At 42.1% G+C, this 20,527-nt stretch overlaps 1 protein-coding gene across 3 annotated transcripts in view; it reads right to left on the bottom strand.

Annotated features, from left to right (window-relative positions):
- The window catches only part of PARVB (parvin beta), a 51,935-nt gene that overhangs the window by 13,372 nt on the left and 18,036 nt on the right, over positions 1-20,527 (bottom strand). For all 3 annotated transcript variants that reach the window (XM_054631381.2, XM_054631382.2, XM_077178410.1), the window contains exons 2-7: positions 18,422-18,511; positions 16,506-16,576; positions 9,835-9,937; positions 6,371-6,511; positions 5,926-6,041; positions 683-741 (exon numbers count right to left, since the gene is read on the bottom strand). In XM_054631381.2, coding sequence (XP_054487356.1) covers positions 683-741; positions 5,926-6,041; positions 6,371-6,511; positions 9,835-9,937; positions 16,506-16,576; positions 18,422-18,511 — 580 coding nt within the window. The remainder of the gene's footprint in view (positions 1-682; positions 742-5,925; positions 6,042-6,370; positions 6,512-9,834; positions 9,938-16,505; positions 16,577-18,421; positions 18,512-20,527) is intronic.

Below are 20,527 nucleotides of genomic sequence, written 5' to 3'. Positions count from 1 at the left end.
AAGATCTTCCCCACTTAGCACCACACGGTGCTTCATTTTATCTTCAAAGCCATGGGAAGCTGAGCCAATTCTACAGAGAGCCAATACACTGATAAACTGAGGGAGGGCTCATGTAAGCCCCTCTTAGAAAAGCTGCCTTCAGGCCATGTGAAGGAAACCTCAGCTTTCAGTTGAAGCCAAAATGTATGTCTAGCCTTCTCTTTGCAAAAAGTACTGTAAAAACATACAGCAAAGTAAGCTGGTACAAAAACTGGAGAGAGAAGAGGGTTATTTATTTATTTTTGCTGAGCTCTTCTCTCCTTACAGTTTTAACTGTATCACTTCAGTTTAGAGAGCTATGTCAAAGAATTGCCTTTTTTCAAACTAATTCTCCCCCAAAATATCTACATTAGCCCTTCACTTAATAGAGAAAATAGCACTAAGCAGAAAGCATATACATAGCTACATTCAGTAGGCGGGGGGGAAAAAGGCTCACTATCAGTTAAAAGCTTCTAAGACACAAGAATTTCCAGAGGACACTTCTCCATTGTAGCATATTTTCAGAGACCAAGTCATCTCCATGTAGTTAAAAAAACACCACGTGAAAGGATTTCATTAATTTAGCAAGGACGGGGGATGATTAAACTTCTCCCTCATGCTTAGAAATGGTCTCACATCCTGCACAGAAGTGTTTTGTGCTTACTCTGTCGTGGTCGTCAGCTCCTCTGAAACATGAGTGGTTTGAAGGAGGCCTTCACGTTTCTGGAAAGGAAGATGGAATTAGCAAAGGAGAAGCTCATCAGGGGCTCATTCAGCATCTTTCAGAGCACCAGAGAACAGAACTGGATGAATTCACTAAGTTTCACAGAGGCAGAGGTGAAACAGCTGACACAGGATGATTCACGCCCAGAACAGTGGCATTGATCAGGCTGACAGCCACAGGGATGTTTGGGAAATGTGTATTTGCAGCTAACTGCCTCACTGGCAATCCTCCTCCTCAGACCACAGTCAACATCATGCCTGGAATAGTTTGGAGATTGTCAGCCCCACCTTAGATCCCCACAGGGCAGCTGGTCATGTCACAGTGCCTGCCAGCAGCTAGGCACATCTGGCAGCCTGACTCTTCTGGGACGGAAATGACACGGATGGCTGTTCCAAGGCCAGGGCTCCAGAGTGCTGCACAGCTCTGCTAGAGCAGGCATGCCACTGGGGCCTCTGCCACACACCTGACAGGGACACACACATCCTCCAAGGAAACACAGGGAGCACAAAAACCTCAGCTAATGATTTCACAATGAACAGCACTTCCCTGATACCAGGTTGTCTCTCCTTGGCACAATTTTCTACATGAATAAGGAGTCTCTACCCAAGAGAAATAGCATGTGTTGAGACAGTTTCAAAATACCTCAAAGGGTGGAAGCGCTTTCACCTGAGTGAAAAAACTCGCTTAGCATCTCCGGGTTCCTTTCAAAACTATGCATGAATAGAGGAATTTCTTTCCCCCCTTCTGCGTGCTCAAAAAGCTGACAGAAAGAGCTCAAATCTCAGCAGCCATCTAGGAACCAGGTCTGTCAGCATGACTTAGGGGAGGGTTAAGGGAAACAGCCCCCCCCAGGCACAAGCTCTCTACATCTTTACCATCTCAGTCAAACCTCAAGCAAGAACTTATTAGGGAGAACAGCTTTGAGGAGAAACACATCCTTCCCCAGAAGCAGTTTGAGAAATGAGAATTGAAATCTAAAAACCTGTAAGAAGAGCTCCTGCCCCTCCACTCCCTACTGAAGTAATGAAGGCAGGCAGAGCTGCTGGAAGGGAGGGAGCCTGGCTGGAGGCAGGGGGGGAGCTGTAACAGCTCCATGCCTGCCAGGGCCCTGGGCTTTGTGCTGCCAGCTGGCCACGTCTTCACAGCCCTCACTTCCCTATCACACTCCTATCTCATCCTGCTCCCCCAAGGGAGCCATGGGAACAGCGCCAGGAGCTTTGGGGGAAAAGCCAGCATGACAGCATGGATGGAAAAATGAGGAGGCATCTGACAGGGCAGTGTTTTCCTGCATACAAAACAATGCTGCCTTTATTCCATCCCACCATGTCTCTGCTTTATTAACACAGGGCTCAGGACCTTCCAGGCACCCTGAATCCCAGGGAGAAGATGGTGTAACCTGTGAACAAAACCTCAGTAAGTGATGACTCGTGAGTAATGCCTCCAAATGCCTGATAAGAAAGAGGAATGGTTTCCAGCACTGGCTCCCCAGCTGGTAGAAAAGGAAGCACTGCTCCTCCTCCCAGGCAGCCCAGCATGCTTCTCTCACAGCAAGCCTAGGTCTCCTGACCTTGCAATCCAAAAGCAAATGTCATTCCTTGATAAAATGTTGATTCCTTCCACCATTGGCACCAGACACATTTATTCTTCATCCTGCCCTGGCTCTGACCTTTCAGTCTGAAACTCACACTAAAAGGGAATTACTGTAAAAATACCCCAGATCTCCCAGCAGCACCAAGGTGGGACATGCTGCAATTTTAAGAATGAGGCTGACACGAGCTAAGCATAAAAGACGACAATTCCTGAACCTTGCAAAAATAACCAATAAAGTGAGCCTTAAGGACAATTTTTCCACTTAATTCTGAGAACTTTTTTGGTTTTCCTGAATTAGGGTATTTCTTCACCATGCAAGCTTACATTTAGAATAGCAGGCAGTCGAGTCAGCTGGTAAATCTCAGTGTTTTCAGTCCTCACTGGAAGCATCACCAAAACCAACAGTTTCTCTCCTCCCTGCCCTCACTGAGGAGAGTTGGAATGACAGGCATGTGTTGAGTGCCACCAGCATTAAAGCATGTATCACCCTAGACTCTTAACTCAGCACTTAGAGTAGCTGCTCACAGAATTTAACTAGAAGGCCCACGTGAACCCTTGCTCTGCCAGGACCCTTCTTGAATAACTTGGGCATACATTGCCATGATTCCCCAGTTTCCTACTTCACACAAAGAAACCAGCAAGAAAACTAATTCTGGAGGTTGATTTCAAAAAGGTTTTCAAGTTACTTCCAAGTAACTGTTTCAGGAACTCTGCTCTTCAGAGGGGCTATGTCACGGAGGCCATTATGAAATAATAAAAAGCTAAGTGGTTTTCTGCTGGGTTGGTCTTGTAGTTGTTCCACATAATATGGAAAGACAGATAGCTAGCTAAAAGTTCTTCCTGCCAAGGAAGGTAAAACAGAAAGCCATCTCCAAAATGCTCGTGGGTTTCTGAGCAAACTAACAGTGCAGGACCAAAAAAGGATAGTGCATTGTTTGACAGACCCAGATTGAGCTACAGATATTTCTCAGACTCTAAATCAATTATTTTAATTAAAAAACATCTGCAACACCTTAAGAAAGTCTCAGTCTGTCACCTCAAGATGCTAAAGGAAGAGAAGGATTTAATGAAAGGGCAGAATTACCATGGAACTGTGGAGATCTGGATAAACACCTTCCGTGTTGCACAGTGCTGTCATAATATTATCTCTCTTTGCGCATTAGGACACTGAAGGTAAGAGTAAAAAAGAGCCCATAGCACTTACACAAGCTCATAAGGTGTTCTGCATTGCTCTGGGATGGGCTGTGGAAATGCACACATCTTGGCTGAGCAGTCACTTGCTAAACCACTTTATTTTCATGGTGTAAGCACAGTCCTTTTGGGGAAGAAGCACCTCAGGGATCTGCACAGTGTGAGGACAGCTCAACAAGTGGATAAAGATAATCAAAGTCACCCATGAAAATGAGACTTAGCTAGTTTTGAAAATTTCAGTGTGGGTGTGTTCCTGCACCATACTCCCACAGCATCTTGCATGGCTTTTTTGCTGCAGGGTCAGTTCTGAAAGACTTGCACAGAAGTCACTTAAACTGTTTATTTAACCCCTCAAATGTATATCCAAGCAAAAAGAGCCATTTAAATGAAAACCTCTCAGTTAACACCTTATGTTAACTGTGATCTAGTTTGACAGAACCCTGTTCATTGTTGGGATATGTAACAAGAGATCACTTCAAAACAGATTGGTAATAGGGGCAATAATCTTCTTAATAGTAGTTTTCTTAGTAGTTTGGATTAGGAACAATATTCACCTCATCACCATTCTGTTTGTCATTAGAATAATAGAGGCCAAACAAAGTTCATTTAAAGAGATCTGTGTTACTGAACCAGCATGTATTTTTAGACTAGATTATGGATGCTGAACTACAAAAATTCAGTTTACCAAACCAGAAGGCAGAAGGTTTTTTTCCAGAATGAACATGCTCTGTTTCATACCACCCCTTGTTTTCCGTTTAAATAAACAAAGATGAAGAGTTGCAAGCTTTTCCTAGCACTGGGTTAGGGGCTGAGAGAAGCCTCCTCTTGCACAGGGCCAGCTGTGCCCATGCCCATTGCCAGGACTCCAGGCTCTAGATCCAAGAGCAAGGGCCTCTAGGATTTGACTTAACCCCCACTATACCTGACTCCTTGGGGACACAGGTGTTGCTCTCTCTCCTGCCTAGTTTCTTGGCAGCCTTTATGTCATCTAGTCTCAAGATCCAGGGACTCTGGTGAACCAGATGGAGTCTCCTCTATATCCCTCCAACAGGAAAAGAAGTGAAAACCTTCTCCACAGCCTTCTTTCTGCTGTAGAGGTGGATGGTTCTGTAGCTTGAACTAAGGACAAGGAAAGGGAGGCTTTATCTCTCTACCTCATATTTTTTTCTGCCTTAGTAGTTATAGAAGACACTTCACTGTACTGGGCAGAAGGAGGTTTTTCACATCAGGATGTGAGAGAGCTGCTGACCAGCTTATATGCTCCTCCTTATCTTTCCAAGACAGACAAAAGAAATCTTAAAATAAATCAGTCTCCTATTTACATTCATGTTACTTTATAACTATCTCACTGTTCTTAAATTCAAAATCACCTCCTATAGATAATACACACATTTATTATGAACCAGGGAACATCCATCAATTTCTCATTTACCTCACATCCTACATGTCTAGTGCATCCAGGCAGGCAACATGGAAACACTTAAATATAAAGCAAAATGAAGCTCATCTAATCTACCACCCTGCATCTTGTAAGGGGATCCAAGTTTGCAAAACAGGGTGTGGGATCACTTTATCTTCTTCATTCTTGAAAGGAAACTCACAGCTGGAACAGTAAATTGCAGAGTGAGTGCCACAGCAAACAGGCACTTGTAGAGCAGAGTGCCAGCCAGAACACATCTGCCTGGGGTTCAGCAGCTGGGAGAAAAATTGGGTTCCCATGGGAAACTTTCACTGGGATAGAAGGCAAGGAAAAAGAAGCAGTACAGATGCTTGAAAGTAGAGCCTTTGTAGAGGGAAAGGTTGACACAAAGCAGAGAAAGGAATAACCAGAGCAGTATCTAGGGCAGGAGGGAAGCAGTCAGGGTTCCTTAGTTCAGATCTCTCCCCCATATCTAAGGAAAGCTAACAAAATCACAGGATTGTGAAAGAAATGATGAAAGTCTATCAGGCCTGCCAAGGAAAACAATGTGTCTAAGTCTGCACATGAAGTCATTGGGGAAAAACCACACTGCTAACAGGCATTCCAGACTGGGGAGATTTTATGTGCTGATGCTCCTTCCTGTGCTGTTTAGGTTTCAATGGCTTCCCTGCAAAAAATGCATGGCAAAAAAAACTGTACCAGAGTGATGGAAATTACAAGCCCAATGCTCCCTTATACAAAATCCCATTGCATGTTTGAGCATGCTATTGAAATAGCAAAGGGTGGCCCCAAACCTACTAAAGATGTGCTGTCCTTGGGGTCTCATTTAAGCACATGGAACCCAAAAATGCATTCCCAAGCATGGGACTCACCAAACAAGTGGGACCACACATTTTCTAAATGACAAGAGATGGAAGGCAATGGGTGGGAGCAGCCCAGCCCTGCAGAATCCCCTCTGCTCCTCCCAGGAGCTGATACTCACCCGTACAACCACCACCTGCACAGACACGTGCTCAGGCAGCCGGATGGGAGCTCGGAAATGCATGGCCAAAGCCACCAGAAGGTGCAAGATGGAAATCAAATTCTTGCCATGGATGGCTGCAGGGAACAAGGGAAATGAAGCAAGTGAAAGGACACTGAGGTGTTACTTTAAACAAACAGCTCTGGGGGAAAAAGGCTGTGAAAAATGCTTTTGGTCAACACAGTCTTTTTATCCTTCCTCCTTTTTCCTGAATTAGGTAGCAAAGCCTACATTCAGCCCTTCCTTTAAGCATAACTTACAAGTCCCGACCCTCTCTGATCACAGACAGGCAGACCCAACCGCTTGCTTTCCACTGCACTGGAGGATACTGGGGAAAAATGATCTTAGCAGACTTCCTAAGTGATAACACACTTACTGAGACAGAAAATATAATAAAAGTCCTTACAGTCGACATTCCACTTGATTGTCCAGCCATGGGGTCGGAGTAAATCATGGACAGCTTCCAAGACCGTCTGCAACTTCTGCTTCTGACCAATTTCAGATTGTGTCACCTCCGCCACATTCAGTTTACGGTCAGCCAATTTTTCTGCATTTGAAAAACAAACAAAATAAATAAATAAAAAGGGCAGACAAAACCAGATTAAACTGTGTGGAGATAAGCACAGACCACTGGAGTCCACTAGAACTTTTCTAAGATAATTATTTTCCTTGGATGGAAAAATAGCTGAAAGTAAAACTTTCACCAAAATATGTCAGTTCCAATAAAAATGTGACAAAACTGGTAAAGTCTGGCCGAACATGCTCATCAATCAGATATCAAAATATGTAACAACTTTCAGCTAGACATCAAGCTAACAGCAATATTAATTATACCTCCCATTTTCTTTCACTGCAGAAAAGCATTTGGCACAACACAGCCTTCACTGCACGAGGAATCTGCACAGGTATAAAGGACTTTTTTAAAGCTAGTTTAGGACAATAAATGGGAAATATTTTGTATGAACATTTACTTCAGCTTGACAAGCTTAATTTCAAGTTAGCTGAAGGTATGAATTTAAGCTAAAGCACATTTTGCATCCTCAAACCCTCAAGACTCATACCAGGATTAGATCAGTGAAACTAATTTAAAAAGTTGGTATAATCTTGTCATGTTGTTGACATTGTCACATCACAGTTGATTACTTCCAAAATGAAATATAACAGGAAAATGTGTAAAATTCCATTACTAAAATTTCAGTTCTGCTTATGTAATATAACTATTTGTGGCCAAAGTCACAGATAACTTGTTCTTCTCTTTCTCTGTGTTGTGGCCCTTGCAAAAGAGAGAGAAGCTAAAATTCTAAAAAAAAAGAAAAACCAGGGAGCTGATGAAGGTGGGGTAGAGTCCTCCAGCCACCAGAGCAATGGGAACAGCTCATCTCTGTTCTTGCTCCACACCCATAAAAAATGTGGCCAAACTCACTGTGCTGATCTGTCCAGGATGTCAGGAGTCGTTGGCCATATTCTAATGATATACTATTCCACTCTCTAAAACAAAAAACATACTTCATCAAAACTGTTTTCACAAAATGAGATTCTAAAGACTCTGATGACTCTTTCAGAAATGTTTCAGAGTCATCAAAATTCCTCTTTTTCCAATAATAGAGATATTTCTGCTCTCAAGTTTAAGAGCATGCTTCTTCTGGATGTTTTATCTAGCTGAAGATATCTTTTTTCTTTTTTTTTTTAAAGTGGCAGCAATACAAAAAGTACTCTAGTAACCCAAAGAGAAAAGACTTGGAGGTTATCAACTAACAAATACTTTGAACTTCTTAAATGTTTCTAGCAATCTAAAATAGGGATTTTTTAATCAATATTTTTTATCAAGATTATGAAAACAAGCAAAATAATTTTTCATTCATATGTTAGGGCTTCTGCCTATTCTCAGCCCAGGTTACCTATCAGTCAGCAAACAAATTTATTTCCTTTCACACCAATATCATGTGTACCAAGCCATTCCAGCTTCTCTGAGTGGCACTGCTTGCACCTTGATAAAATTAACTAAACAAGGAGCTCCACCTCCATCAGTCATTTACTAATATCTAACTTCAAATCCCTTCAGCATAAGCCCAGTGACAAGCTGTTGTCTTTCATCCTTTATTGGGGGCCTGGCTATCAAGACAAAACGCCTCTCACTTAAAAGGAATGGTTAACTACTACTTGAAGTTTAATGACCACATCTTGTTAGTTTTTCCAGGAAGGTGAGGGAAGGTGAAGGAAGGAACAAAGACACTGCTGAAGAACAGAACAAGACTGGGGCAGAGCTGCGGTAGCTCCAGTCAGAGGAGATGCATCTGCTCTCCAGTCAGGGGCCCAAAATGCAGGAAATGAGTAAAAGCTGGTGCAGTAAAAGATCTCAGGCTGCAAGATGTCCAAGTCCATCTTTCCTCCTGTCAGATATGCTAAGTCTGACTGATCTACACAGAGAAACATAGAAGCATTTGGAAGGCTAGAAAAAACCTTCAGATCACTGAGTCCCAGCACTAACCCAGCACTGCCAAGTCCACCACTAAACCACATCCCCAAGTGCAAGACCTGCATGATTTCTGAACACCTCCAGGGATGGTGACTCCAACACCATCCTGGGTAGCCTGTGCCAAGACTTAACCACCCTTTCAGTGCAAAAATTTTGCCAATATCCAACTTGAACCTCCCCTGGCACAGCTTGAGACTGTTTCATCCTGTTACCTGGGAGCAGAACCCAACCCTCCCTGGCTGCCCCCTCCTGCCAGGGAGTTGTGCAGAGCCAGAAGGTCCCTCTTGAGCCTCCTTTTCTCCAGGCTGAGCCCCCCAGGTCCCTCAGCCCCCCAGGTCCCTCAGCCCCTCTTGGTGCTCTAGACCCTTCCCCAGCTCCGCAGAGTTACGAAGAACAACTGGATTCAAGCAAATATTCCCCAGTTAAAACTGCCTGTACAGTGCTGATCCGTACAACATTTGGAGGCTCCTGGCTGCAGGCTAACCCTGTGTTAGAAGTGTTCAAAGTACTCTTGCTTCATTCCTCAAGTTATTGTTTTTGAGGAGTTTCAACTGCACACAAAGCTAATTGTCATTAACTAATTTTAAAAGCTTGTGGATGTACATCAGAACACCTCTCATGTAAGGGACCTGTGCAAAATATTCAGCAGCCAGTGGAACCAGCAGCACTAGGTCCTCCTGCCCCACTGTGACACACACACATCCCACAGCCCAGCCCACTCCTGAAAACACATCAGAAGTGAGCTGAGAGCAGTCTGGCTAAGAAAAAGTGTGTATTTATACGGAACTGGAAGCCTCAAGCTTTTTTGTTTTCTAAAAGCATCCGCATAAATCACTGGATTATCCTGAGTCTTCTCCACTGTGCTTGCTGCATCAACATACACATTGCAAAGATGGAAGGGGGCTGCAAAATCCCAAATTCTTAAGAGAGTGTATCCCCTCATGTGTCATTCACACAGAGGTGCACATTTTGAGCACATGTCTGTTGTCATTCATTCTCTTTTTCTTTTTTCACCCCCAAAAGTAATACTTTTAATCAGGACCTCAAAACAGCTCTCAGCCCAGAAGCTTTCAAAAGCAAAATACACTGACAAAATTTTTGACCACATGGCTTCTGCTTGGCCCCACAAACACAAACCTCTTCACTCCTTTTCTACCCCACACTTCAGCTGCCTGGACTACAGTCAGTCCATGAAACAGATACCTAGGAATTACCTGGATTTCCTCCCCTCTCAGCAGACAGCCTGAGGAGAACAGAAGGAGAAGCTGAGGCAGCTTTCAGTGACATCAACCATCTCCCTGAGATGTTGAGTTACTGCACAGTCTGCAGCTTTGGGAGAGGTCAATTTTGGGCCCTCCCAGTCTTTGGTGTCACCTTCTCTGATAGGGACTCACCCAGCAGCTTTTGCAGCACCTGCCCATCATACAGGTCCTCTTCAAGCTGTTTGACAATGATTCTCTCCTCCACCAACACATCATTAATCCAGTCAATTAGAACCTGCAAGCACAGAAAAAGGAGGCAAATGTTTAAAATCAACCAAAATACATTCCTTTCATTCAAGGCAGTAATTAGGACTATAAAATAGATGAACTGCAAGCATATTTATGTATTTCCAATTTACAGGGATGAGACCTGAATGAAAAAAATAAAATAGAATAAAAGCATCTGATTGTCCCTTATTGTTTTTAATTCAGGTCTTGACAACAGGACAAGGCATTTTATCCTCAGCTATTGTGGAATACAAAAGTCCAATTAAAATCTTGGTCAAATAGGTCTGATAATAATTTTACCATCTTAACAGTTCCCATATGCTGACTACCATAACTATGAAAATAATTCAGTCATCTGTAAAACTGGAATGAGCATAAAGAATCTTTAAAAAGAAAAGGAACTGAGCTAAATCTCCCAGGTGCCAAAGACAATTATTTCTGAACAGTTACAGGAAAACAAGCCTTGACTGTTTGAAGCTGGTAGCAACATTCTCCTCCAATTTACTACTCGGAAATTTAAATTATTTTCACAAAAATAGCACAGTTCTGTGGGAAGAGACACAATGTTAGCTCCTGCTACTTCCTAGGTTCTGTAAGATAGGAGTATTGCCAATCACAGATGTGAAAAATCCATTGACTAGAACCACCCAAAACAATAAGCTTAATTTAAAGATTCTGTAATCTTTAGTTTGCATTCATACAAAGTTGCAGATTCTTTTAATTCACTTCTGATTAGACCCCATATTTCTGCCTCTTCTTGGCAATTGTGATGGCTAAGAAGGTTCTGGGGTTTTATTATACAAGAGATTGTGAAACAAAAGCAAATAAACAAAATATATGCAGGCTTGCAGGGGAAAACAGCCACCCTGGGACTCCTAGGGAAAAAGAGCATTTGAATATGCTGGGCACAAGGACATTCAGCCTGGCTGCTGATGTTCATTCAGCCTAAAAACCTCAAATAAATCTGGCTAGGCTAAGTGACCATGAAAAGGTTTACAAACCAAACATGAAATACTAATGCTTCATGTACCTCTAATCCATGTCTCTAGTACTTCCAAAGCATGCTGAAAATACAGAGCTGAAAGTCAGCTCTAAAAATAGCGGCAATGTGTAATTGGCAAGCAAGCTTTGGCTGAGTGATTTGGCAAGTGCTTATTCCATAGAAAACAAGGATCAGCATCAATGCTCACCTAGGTAAATCACCTTTGCCCTCTAAACTGTCCAGAATGATTAAAACCTCAATAATAAAAATTACTCTTCCAAAGATCTGCCTTTGAAAATAAAAGTTTTCTGTTAAGTTATTCACTATTCAATATCATTATCTTTTGTCAGAAGTGGTCTTCTCTCACACAGGTACAAGAGAGGAGGTGAGTGAGGACATATGGATACACAAGGATGAGCTCTGCAGCAGCAACATCATCCCCCCATTGCTCCCCCAGGGACAAGTCAGAAAAAGATCACCACAGCTGGAAGCCAATGAGAAGCACAATACTATCTTTCACCTCAAAAACTTCACCAGTTATACAGAAAAATCAGTCCTAGATAACAAGACATCATCTAGAAAGAGATTTTTTTAAAGGTGACTGCCTAATTCCATAATTATACAAGCTTGAAACACTGACATCCATAAAAAAATCAACGGAAGAAATCAAAATCAGAAAAGGTTTAGGTCTTCTGTGAGATTTACAGAACAGGCTTTCAAAAATTATCTGAAGCTCAGCAGAAGATATTTAATATAATCAGATCCCATTACAGACCTGAGGTTGGATTTCAAGAAGTCCTCAAAAGCTTTGCTAAAGGAAGACTCAGGATGCTAAACTATTTGAAACCATTAATAAACATTTTATTTTGTTTGTCCTGTGCTGAATGGTATTGAAGTCAGAATCTAGAAAATGCCAAGGAATTATAAATAAAAGACTAAAATGTAAGACCCAATATCCCATTTCCAAGAGTGCAGATACACAGCAGAGGGTCTTAAAAAAGGAAAATATATAGACTATGTGCTAATTAAATGTTTCACAAAAATTTAGAACTGAAAAACTTTAAGTAAAAAAACTACAAAAAAGACAAATTAAACAGGTCTAGCCATAATTATTTTATTATTTTCACAGTTTAGTACCCAAATCAAAGAAAAATATCCCAAAAAACATTCTAACTTCTCTACTATTCAGACTACAACTTTAGCTCCACTAAAAATAATGAGTTTGCAAAGGAAAAAAAAATCTAGGTGTTTTTTTCCAACAGCTGTTCAAGACTGTAAAGTACTGCAATGAAAAAAAATCCCAAGGCTTTCTTCATTCCTTGATTATGTCTTAATTAGAAACCTGGAAAAGCTTTCAGCACAGATTTTTTTCTTTTTAACTTTTACAGAGGAAACACCACATTGCTTATTGAAACGATGCAGGTGCAGAAATAGTTTCTGACTCTGCTCACGGAACATCAGCTCTCTCCAGTTCTTCGTGATTTCTCCTTCATAAAAATGCAGAAGCAGGAAATATTCAATAACCTGAATGTCTCAAAATTTTAACAGCCTGACACAGGCACATTGGTGCTTGGTGGGAAGCAGACAAGAGCATCTCCTATGCATGAAAAGATGCTTAACCTCGATGTGTCTAGTCTCACACTCTACCCATTTCTTCCTTCCTGTGCTTGCACTTCATACAGCTCAATATTACATTTGGACTCATAAAAAGCTGTTTTTCTATGGCCTTCTATAATATTTAGGGCTAGTAGCGTGGTTTTAAAAATTTAATATGATATTCTGATGTCCTCACAACTGTGCCTGACATTTCCTGCACGTCTGCACTCATCTAAGGCACTTTTGAACTGGGCCAAATGTTCAGACACATGCACTCATAGCTGCAAAAATTCAGAGTTCAAGGGCATAACGACCCCACAGTCACCACTGTACAGTAGTAGAAAAAATGCAAAACAACTCAAAATACATGAACACATCTGGCACAGTGGGAAAACAGGAAGCCCAGCCACCAAAAACAGCCCAGAAAGAAAACCCTGGCTTCAATGACCCACTTCCCCTCAGCTTCTGGGGAAATCAGGAAGCAGAGATCAAAGGTATGAAACTGGCTTCAGGGCTGAGCATGAAAATTAATAGCAAAAATTCACATTCAGGCCTCGTGGCTAAGCACAAAGCACTGGCATCCTCTAAGCAAGGGGAAGGCCTCCTGTTGCCAAAAGCAGATCACAGAGCATTTAGGGAGCTCAGTTTCATCTGGTCACATGTGACAAACCACACGTCAAAGGACAGTGGCCTCATTTTGGTTTTCTCTTTACCTCAGTAAATCTAAAAAAAAAGCCATAAAACCAGAGATGGGAAAAGTTGGTATCTTCCAGGACAGTGAGCGTTTTACTACAAATGAGAATGATTACTCTTTTCAGGCAGTGTCCAGAGCAGCAGTGTTTGGATCTGTATAAAGTTTAGATGAGTCTTTTAAAGGCTAGAAGTTGTTGCAGTTCTAAGTCAATCTTACAGAAATCTTTGCAGGGAGGAAAACCACCTTACAACTGTGGCTTGCTCCCTGTGGTCAAGGCACTTTCAGATAGGAACCAATTCTTGCAAGCCGATGTTCTAAAATTTTGCATTCAATTAGCCAAAGCTCTTTCTCATATTTTTCTTAATGAAATACAGAAAATGAGCAAATATTGGACAACAAGTAAAAGAAGCTGACATATTTCAGACACTACAAATAGAGCATTTTGTGAATGCAATATTTATACACACACATAAAAAATAGCAGTAACTCATCTCTTTCCCTGATCTGAATTTTCAGTTTTAGGTCTGTTCAACCATCTACCAAATTTTCATTACATACTGGGCAACTTAAGTGAGTTTAAAAAAGCTGCTGGTCAGAGAGGGAACTTTGCTGAACACTTCATACTGACAAACTGTGACTATTTTTAGTAAACTGTCCATGGTGATAGCATACAACACTTACAGACATAATGGTTTTCATATGTGCAAGAAGACTTAAAGCAGGTATTTTCACATCCCCAACTAAGCAGCCTTCAACAAGGAGATTCTCTGTATATTTGCTTTACTACGAGAGAGGAATGAGGTTTTTTCTTGTGTTTTTCATCTGCTGGTGTCTGTATGACCACAATGCTGTACAGTCTGTCCCTCTAGAGTTACAAAGGCTCTGTCAAAATCACTTCCAAGTGCCCAATCCACAGTACATATAATTCCTATGGCATGAAGTTAGCAGAAATTAAACCAACATTTGGTGGAGACAAAGAGGTACTAAAGCAGTGTCAGCAGCAGATATCTCTGCTGCTTCTTTGCACTGAGATCCATTTACCCCACTGCATTCAACTGGCAGGACAGAAACACTCAGCATCAGTAATGGCAAGCTGTTGGCACGTCTAACTCTGGTGCTGAAAGAGACCTGGGCTGGCCCCCAATGAAATTGAGTTCCACTGCCAGCTTTGAAAAGACACCAGGATCTGCTGCTGCTATTGGCACATTCCTGTCTGAGGGGAAAGAGAGAGAAGGAACCACTTGGAACTATAAAAACCTCCATCTATTCAAGTTCTCACTCCTCACTAGTCCATGGAGAGCTTTCCTTTCAGGCTCTGCAGGGCAGACACTTTTCTGCTGGCTGAGTTTCTAAAGCACAGCAATTCTCATCCAGCACTGGAGCTCTGGAAAATGCCATTACCACCAAGGAACAGAAAACAAAGAATAAATTACTCTTTTTTTTTCATTATCCAAACTCTGTAGTATAAAGCAAGTTTTGCCAGCATAATTCAAACCTCCCCTTGGCTTACAGACTGACACCAACACAGTGTGAATTCACACCAACACCGCTGAATCTCTGTAAAAACTCTAACTGCGGAGAAGCATGCAAGTTATTAGCAATTACCCAAATTACACAGGCACTCTACAGAACACATCTCTCCTTCAGAGATGATCCCAAGGAAACAATCTCTAGTTCCATGCTGCTCCCTGCACCAGCTGATCCCATTCCATTGGAACCTCTCTCCTTGTGCAAGTGTGAACTGGCCTAGTGACGCTGAACCTGATTCTGCAATACACTCAAACATTATCCTCAAGCATTGTTCTGGCCCTGGTTTTCATTCCTCCTGGAGGATTTCAGGTTTTTAATCTGAAAAAAAACCCCAAACCTTGCTGGACTCCAGCATCTAGGGAAGACTCAAACTTGTATTAAACTCAGGAGGAAAATACACAATTTAAAAGCAATTGCAGTCTCCATATCAAGTTTCCTGAATCACAGAGTACATCTGGTTCCTCCACTGCAATGACTCTTGTTCAGATGATAATATCACTGCTCCACTAGCAGAGAAATCACATTACATTCTGAGAGGGTGATGCAAGACCACTGCACCTTTGAGAGAATTAATGGATTTAGGTACTAAGAAAGAAAGAATGTGCAGTCACTTAATTTAAAACCACAATGTACTCCTGGTGAATTAGAATAACAGAAATTTGAGCACAGTTCCTTGCTAAGCTCAGTCTGATGTGGTTTTGTGATGCTAAACACATTATTGCAGTGGTAATAACAGATCACTGGGCTTGTTTTAAAGATGTACCAGGCGAGCAGTTTGCTGAGGCAGTTGCTGAAGCAGTTGGCTTTGGGGAAGCAGCCAGTGTGTGTGCAGCCAGAGTGCATCAGGTTTTCAGCAGGGAATATGCTCAGCCCCCTCTCAGGAAATGATATACACTATCCAAAGTTTTCATAGCCCCACAGATATAGCTGGATTGTCATTTCCTACAAAATTATTTTTAGAATTACTTTAAAGAAATGAAGTGAAAGTGCAGTGGGAGGTGTAACACCAGCACAGTACTTTTTTGAAAGAGATCCCACTTGTTCAGGCTTGCCATCCCTTCTCTTCATGCTCAAGCTTGCCCTATGTAAACCCCAACAACTTTCTGCATAGAAAAGGCTCTCCTAAACACAAGTCCTTCAAGAGCATGCCCTCTGTCATGCCAGGCAGGAACTATGGGCACTTCTGAGTCAGGAAGTCTCATGTAACATTGGCACATCTGGGCACACCGTATCAACACCTAGGGCAGTTGTGTCCAGCAATGAGACAGACTCAGAACCACCTGTCCCTGACCCAGCACACAGGTAAACTGAGTACAGAATGTAAGGCAAGAAGAAACTCAGTTCCAACTTTCCCAGAACACAAGAGGTTCCTTCCTCATTCCCCAACATTTCAGTCCTACTCTTTCTTCTCCTGAAACCTCATTAATGCTTTGCAGAGCTTCTTCCCAGCTTTCAGAAACAGAAGGTACCTACATTTTATGTGCAAAGACTGCAGACAGACTCAAACCAAGCACTGATCCTCGCTGTCATCATCATAAGGATAGAAATGGACACTGGAGCTTAACTCCATGGGCACCCTGACATTCAGCCTTTCCTTGTCCCTCTCACTGTTGCTTTTAGCCTTACCTTGTTGTTGACCTTGCTCTCAGTTTCTACAGCTAAATTCCAGTAACAAGTTGCCATTCCTCAATTATGTTCTTGGCTGACCAGCTTGCAAATTACTCCAGCTCACTAGTTAAAGGTTTGAAGAAGGACCAAAGATTGATTTCCTACCTTGATCAGCTCCTTGAACTTGGGGTCTTCTTTTGAGTTAGGATCGATCATAGTGCGTTCCTCATTCTCCTCTGTTCAAGTAAGAGGGGAAACCTTAGTGAGATCCACTTCAAATGTGCACTTCTGAAACTGCAACAACTCCACACCATTAAGGGGCTCATCAGCTGACTGAGAAATGGCAGTGCCTACTCATCCTCTCAGCCAGGGGATGTCCAATGACCCCAGTGTCAGGCAGTTTTAGAGACACACAGAATGACAGCACAGCCCCACTTCCCTAAACCAGGATTGTCTCCCCTGACCTTCCCCTGCTCTAACCCTGCCCTATGCAGAATGCTTCAGGAAAATCCCTGTCCTGATGTGGGGCACATTCATAGTAACACACCAAAAAACACAGTGAACTACTTTTCTCCCTCTCCTCAGTTTGAATTTAAGTTCTAATTGAAAACACCTGTCCCAAATTGCAGCACCTGGAAGAAAAGAGTGAGCTTAATGCACTACATTCAGTGCAGTTGCTGAGATTTGGGCTGAGAGTTTGTGCCTCCATTCTCTGGTTCCCCAAAACTTGGTCACACATGTGCTCCTGAGTGCAGAACTCCTCAACCTTTGATTAAGCTTATGCAATAGAATTACCCCACTTTGTATCAGCTGTACTGGTGCATGGGGGAAGAACATAAAATAGATTTCACAGGTATAAAGTCTTCCATTTCTTCTGCTGATGAGTTGTGTGAGGAGTGCTAATGGCCAGAAGGCAGGCCATATACAATCCAATTTTCCTACTGATTTTTCAATTCTTTCTTCCTATCAGGACAATGAAGTTTTGGTATCACCCTTGGTCAGGCTATTGTCACACTGCTCAGTGAACCCCCAAAACCCAGCAGTGACCAGTGACTTCCCACTGCAGAGCCAGACCTCCCTGCTGTCAGATGGGAAACATGACACATCCTGCTCATGAGACTGACTAGAGTACTTAGTAACCAGTATCTGACTGGTTACCTTAGACCTCACCCACACATTTTGGGGTCAGTATTTTCCAGGGCTCTTCATTTTTATCAAAAAAATAAGACTGTGCTACCTAAACACACCTGAAAAATTTTCACAAACCAATGAATAAAACATGAATTCTTTTGCTGCCTTTTTTCCCACCCTGTTCCTTTACTTCCTCATTACTGTCTAGGGTGAGTTCAGGCAGTCCATCATAAGGAAGTGACACCCACTACACACCCAAAACACTAACCCTGAACAGGACTTGACCCATAACAGAACATGATTTACCACAAAACTCGTGGTGATCATGTCTTTGCAGGACAGGCCTTCAGCAGAAGTTCTGCATCTTCTAAAGACATACCCAGCTTTAGTGGTATCCAGAAGAAATCACTGGAGACATTCCTGGTCCAGACATATCAACACAGAACAACCAACACTTTACCCACATCTTAGAAAAAGCACTTTGCATTTCCTACTACTCTCCTAATCAGAAAATCCAATGAATAACACCTTCTCAGTTTAATTTCCTATTTTATTATTTATCCTGATGTCTGATTTACTCTTTCATAATTAGCTTGCTTCAACTAATTGCTAGATTAAGAGATATGTGGCCAGGAGAGACAAAAGTGGTTTATTTCAACAAGTTTTAACACTTTTTGCTTTTAAATTATGCTGTTTCTCTTGTAGGGACTCAGAGTGAGGGAATGGGGATGGACATGGGAGAGAGTCCATAAACTACCTTGCTTGGCACTGCTCTTCAAACTCCATTTAGCCTTTTTAATTTCCAGTCTACAAGTAATATGCAACCTTTTTCAATTGTCACTTCCAATCCTCTCAGCTCCAACTGGACAATCTACATTCAGCACTGAAGCAATGATGTGGGGGCCGCAATGGCCCCCTTCACAAACCATCCCTGCAGCACGAAACTTTACCTAATAGTGTGTCTTCTGGATGGATGTCCACAGTGCTTGGGTTCATTGGTGCATTGATGGCATTTTTACCTTCTTCTTGGAGGTCACTCACTGGATAGAAGAAAAAAAAAACAACAGAAAGAATGTAATAAATGCAGAGTTGGTGTATATGTAGGGGTTGGGGACAGCGTTCATAATAACAGACAACATCTGGTAGATCCATTTTAGAACAGGACCACAGTTTATGGCATGAAGAACTGTAGCCACAGTGGAAAATAAAATCCAAGTAACATCCTTTTACAGCTTCCTATTAAACAGAGCTACTACAGAAGTGGCTGGAAACTTTTAAAAAGAAAACCAATTCTGTGTAAGAACAAGCTCGGAGTGAGCTTTGCCTGCAGGACAGGCCCAGCCTAGAGCAGACATCAAACTGTAAAAACAAACCCCTTTCTTACAGCACAACCACTCATCACCACCCTTTCCAGCTGCAGAACATGCAACTTGCTACTGGCCTTCTTAAATCCTCAGAGAATCCCAGGCAGACCCACCAAATAAAGATGAAAATGCATTTAATTCCAGTGTTGCCACTTGATAAAATAGATGTGCCATGATCTGGTGAACACAAATTGGAATTTTTCTACTTCAAGCTGTCCTAAACTTACAACTCTCATTGGCAAGCTCAGTAAAGCATGCTTCATAAATAAAATGGATGTTGAAATACTTCCCTGCATCCTGCCATTAGGAAGGAACTAAACTTGAGGGCAAACACTGAATAGTTCTTCAGTATTTTCCCAGAGCTTGTCAGTAAGAAAAGCACCAGCATTGCTGTAACACTTTCACATCCTCCAAGGCACATCTCCCCTTGAACTCAGATGACATTCATTGGCATGAAACCACAACAGCCCTGTACTTTCAGTGACAGTTCTGTGTAAGCATGAACTAAAATGACTTGTGGCAGGATTTGTGGTAGTGCAGTCTCCTTTGGGAGGGGTCCCACACTCTTTTCAGGAAAAAGCAAGGACTTTGAGATAAATAAGGTTTGCTAGGCAAACTTTTCTCAGGAAAGAAAAGGAGGAACAGTTAAATAATGGTCACAGTGTCCCTGCAAGCTCTCCCCTTCAAGAGCAGCCGTTATTCCCCTTTCCCACTGGAAAAACATTCCACAGGCTTGACATTAGCATACAGTCTGTGAAGGTTACAAAACCCTGTTTCAGGATTTGCTGTTTTTCTACCCAATAGAAGTGGAAAAGACAGAGATCCTACTGCCACAGATGAGGACAGGGAAGAAGAATACACTGCAATCCCCACTCCTTCCCTCACAGAAAACTGAAACAGGTACCTAAAACAAGTTCTCACATTTTTTAAGTGCAGTCTCAAGAGGTACTTAATTCTGGTTCACAGCATGGTATTGATCACCACTAAAATCCTCGTTATGGAGTGCAAGCAATAAACCCCAGTCTTGTATTTTGAGACCTGATGGCTTATGTCCCATGGTTCCCCACTGCAAACAGAACACAACATCCTCAGGCTGAGATTTTTCCTCCTGAATAAAGATGCTGGTACAGAAATTCTTAAGTTTCCCTTTTCAGCATTCCTTCTCATTTTCTTGAAAAAGTCCACAAACAAAAAAGTCAGGGAGCAAGAAGGTTTCATACAACAGATCAAACCAGCTCTAACAACTTGCCTTACCCAGCCCTGCTTGCATTATTCCCAACTGGAACTTTCTCACCCCAACAACTCCTACATTATGACGCCACCAGGAGGCATAAGACTATTCACGTGAAAACTGAGGTTTGATTTTTAAAACCCTGCTAGGACTCTAAATGTCCAAATTTCAATTAAGTCAGACTTATTTAGGAACTACCAGCCTTATTTCTAGATGTAGCACTCTTCATTATCGCAGCAGTGCCGTCATTCTGGGAATGCCAAGTGTTCAGTGAGTTCAGGGCATCACTGTTCCCAGTGCTTTGCCAATGCAGAGAGCTGCTAAGTTCCTCTGGGCAGTAAATGCATGGCACAGCGTATGTATATGAAAAAAAAAAATGATGCATACATTTCAAGCCAGAATACTTCTAAATGCAGCTAAACTAGATTTATTCCCAGAAGTTCAAGTAAGGTGATGCACTT

This window comes from Agelaius phoeniceus, chromosome 5 (genome assembly GCF_051311805.1).
Source record: "Agelaius phoeniceus isolate bAgePho1 chromosome 5, bAgePho1.hap1, whole genome shotgun sequence".
Classification (NCBI taxonomy): domain Eukaryota; kingdom Metazoa; phylum Chordata; class Aves; order Passeriformes; family Icteridae; genus Agelaius; species Agelaius phoeniceus.
The sequence above is the reverse complement of the archived record's forward strand: the minus strand, read 5'-3'. Positions and strand labels throughout refer to the sequence as shown.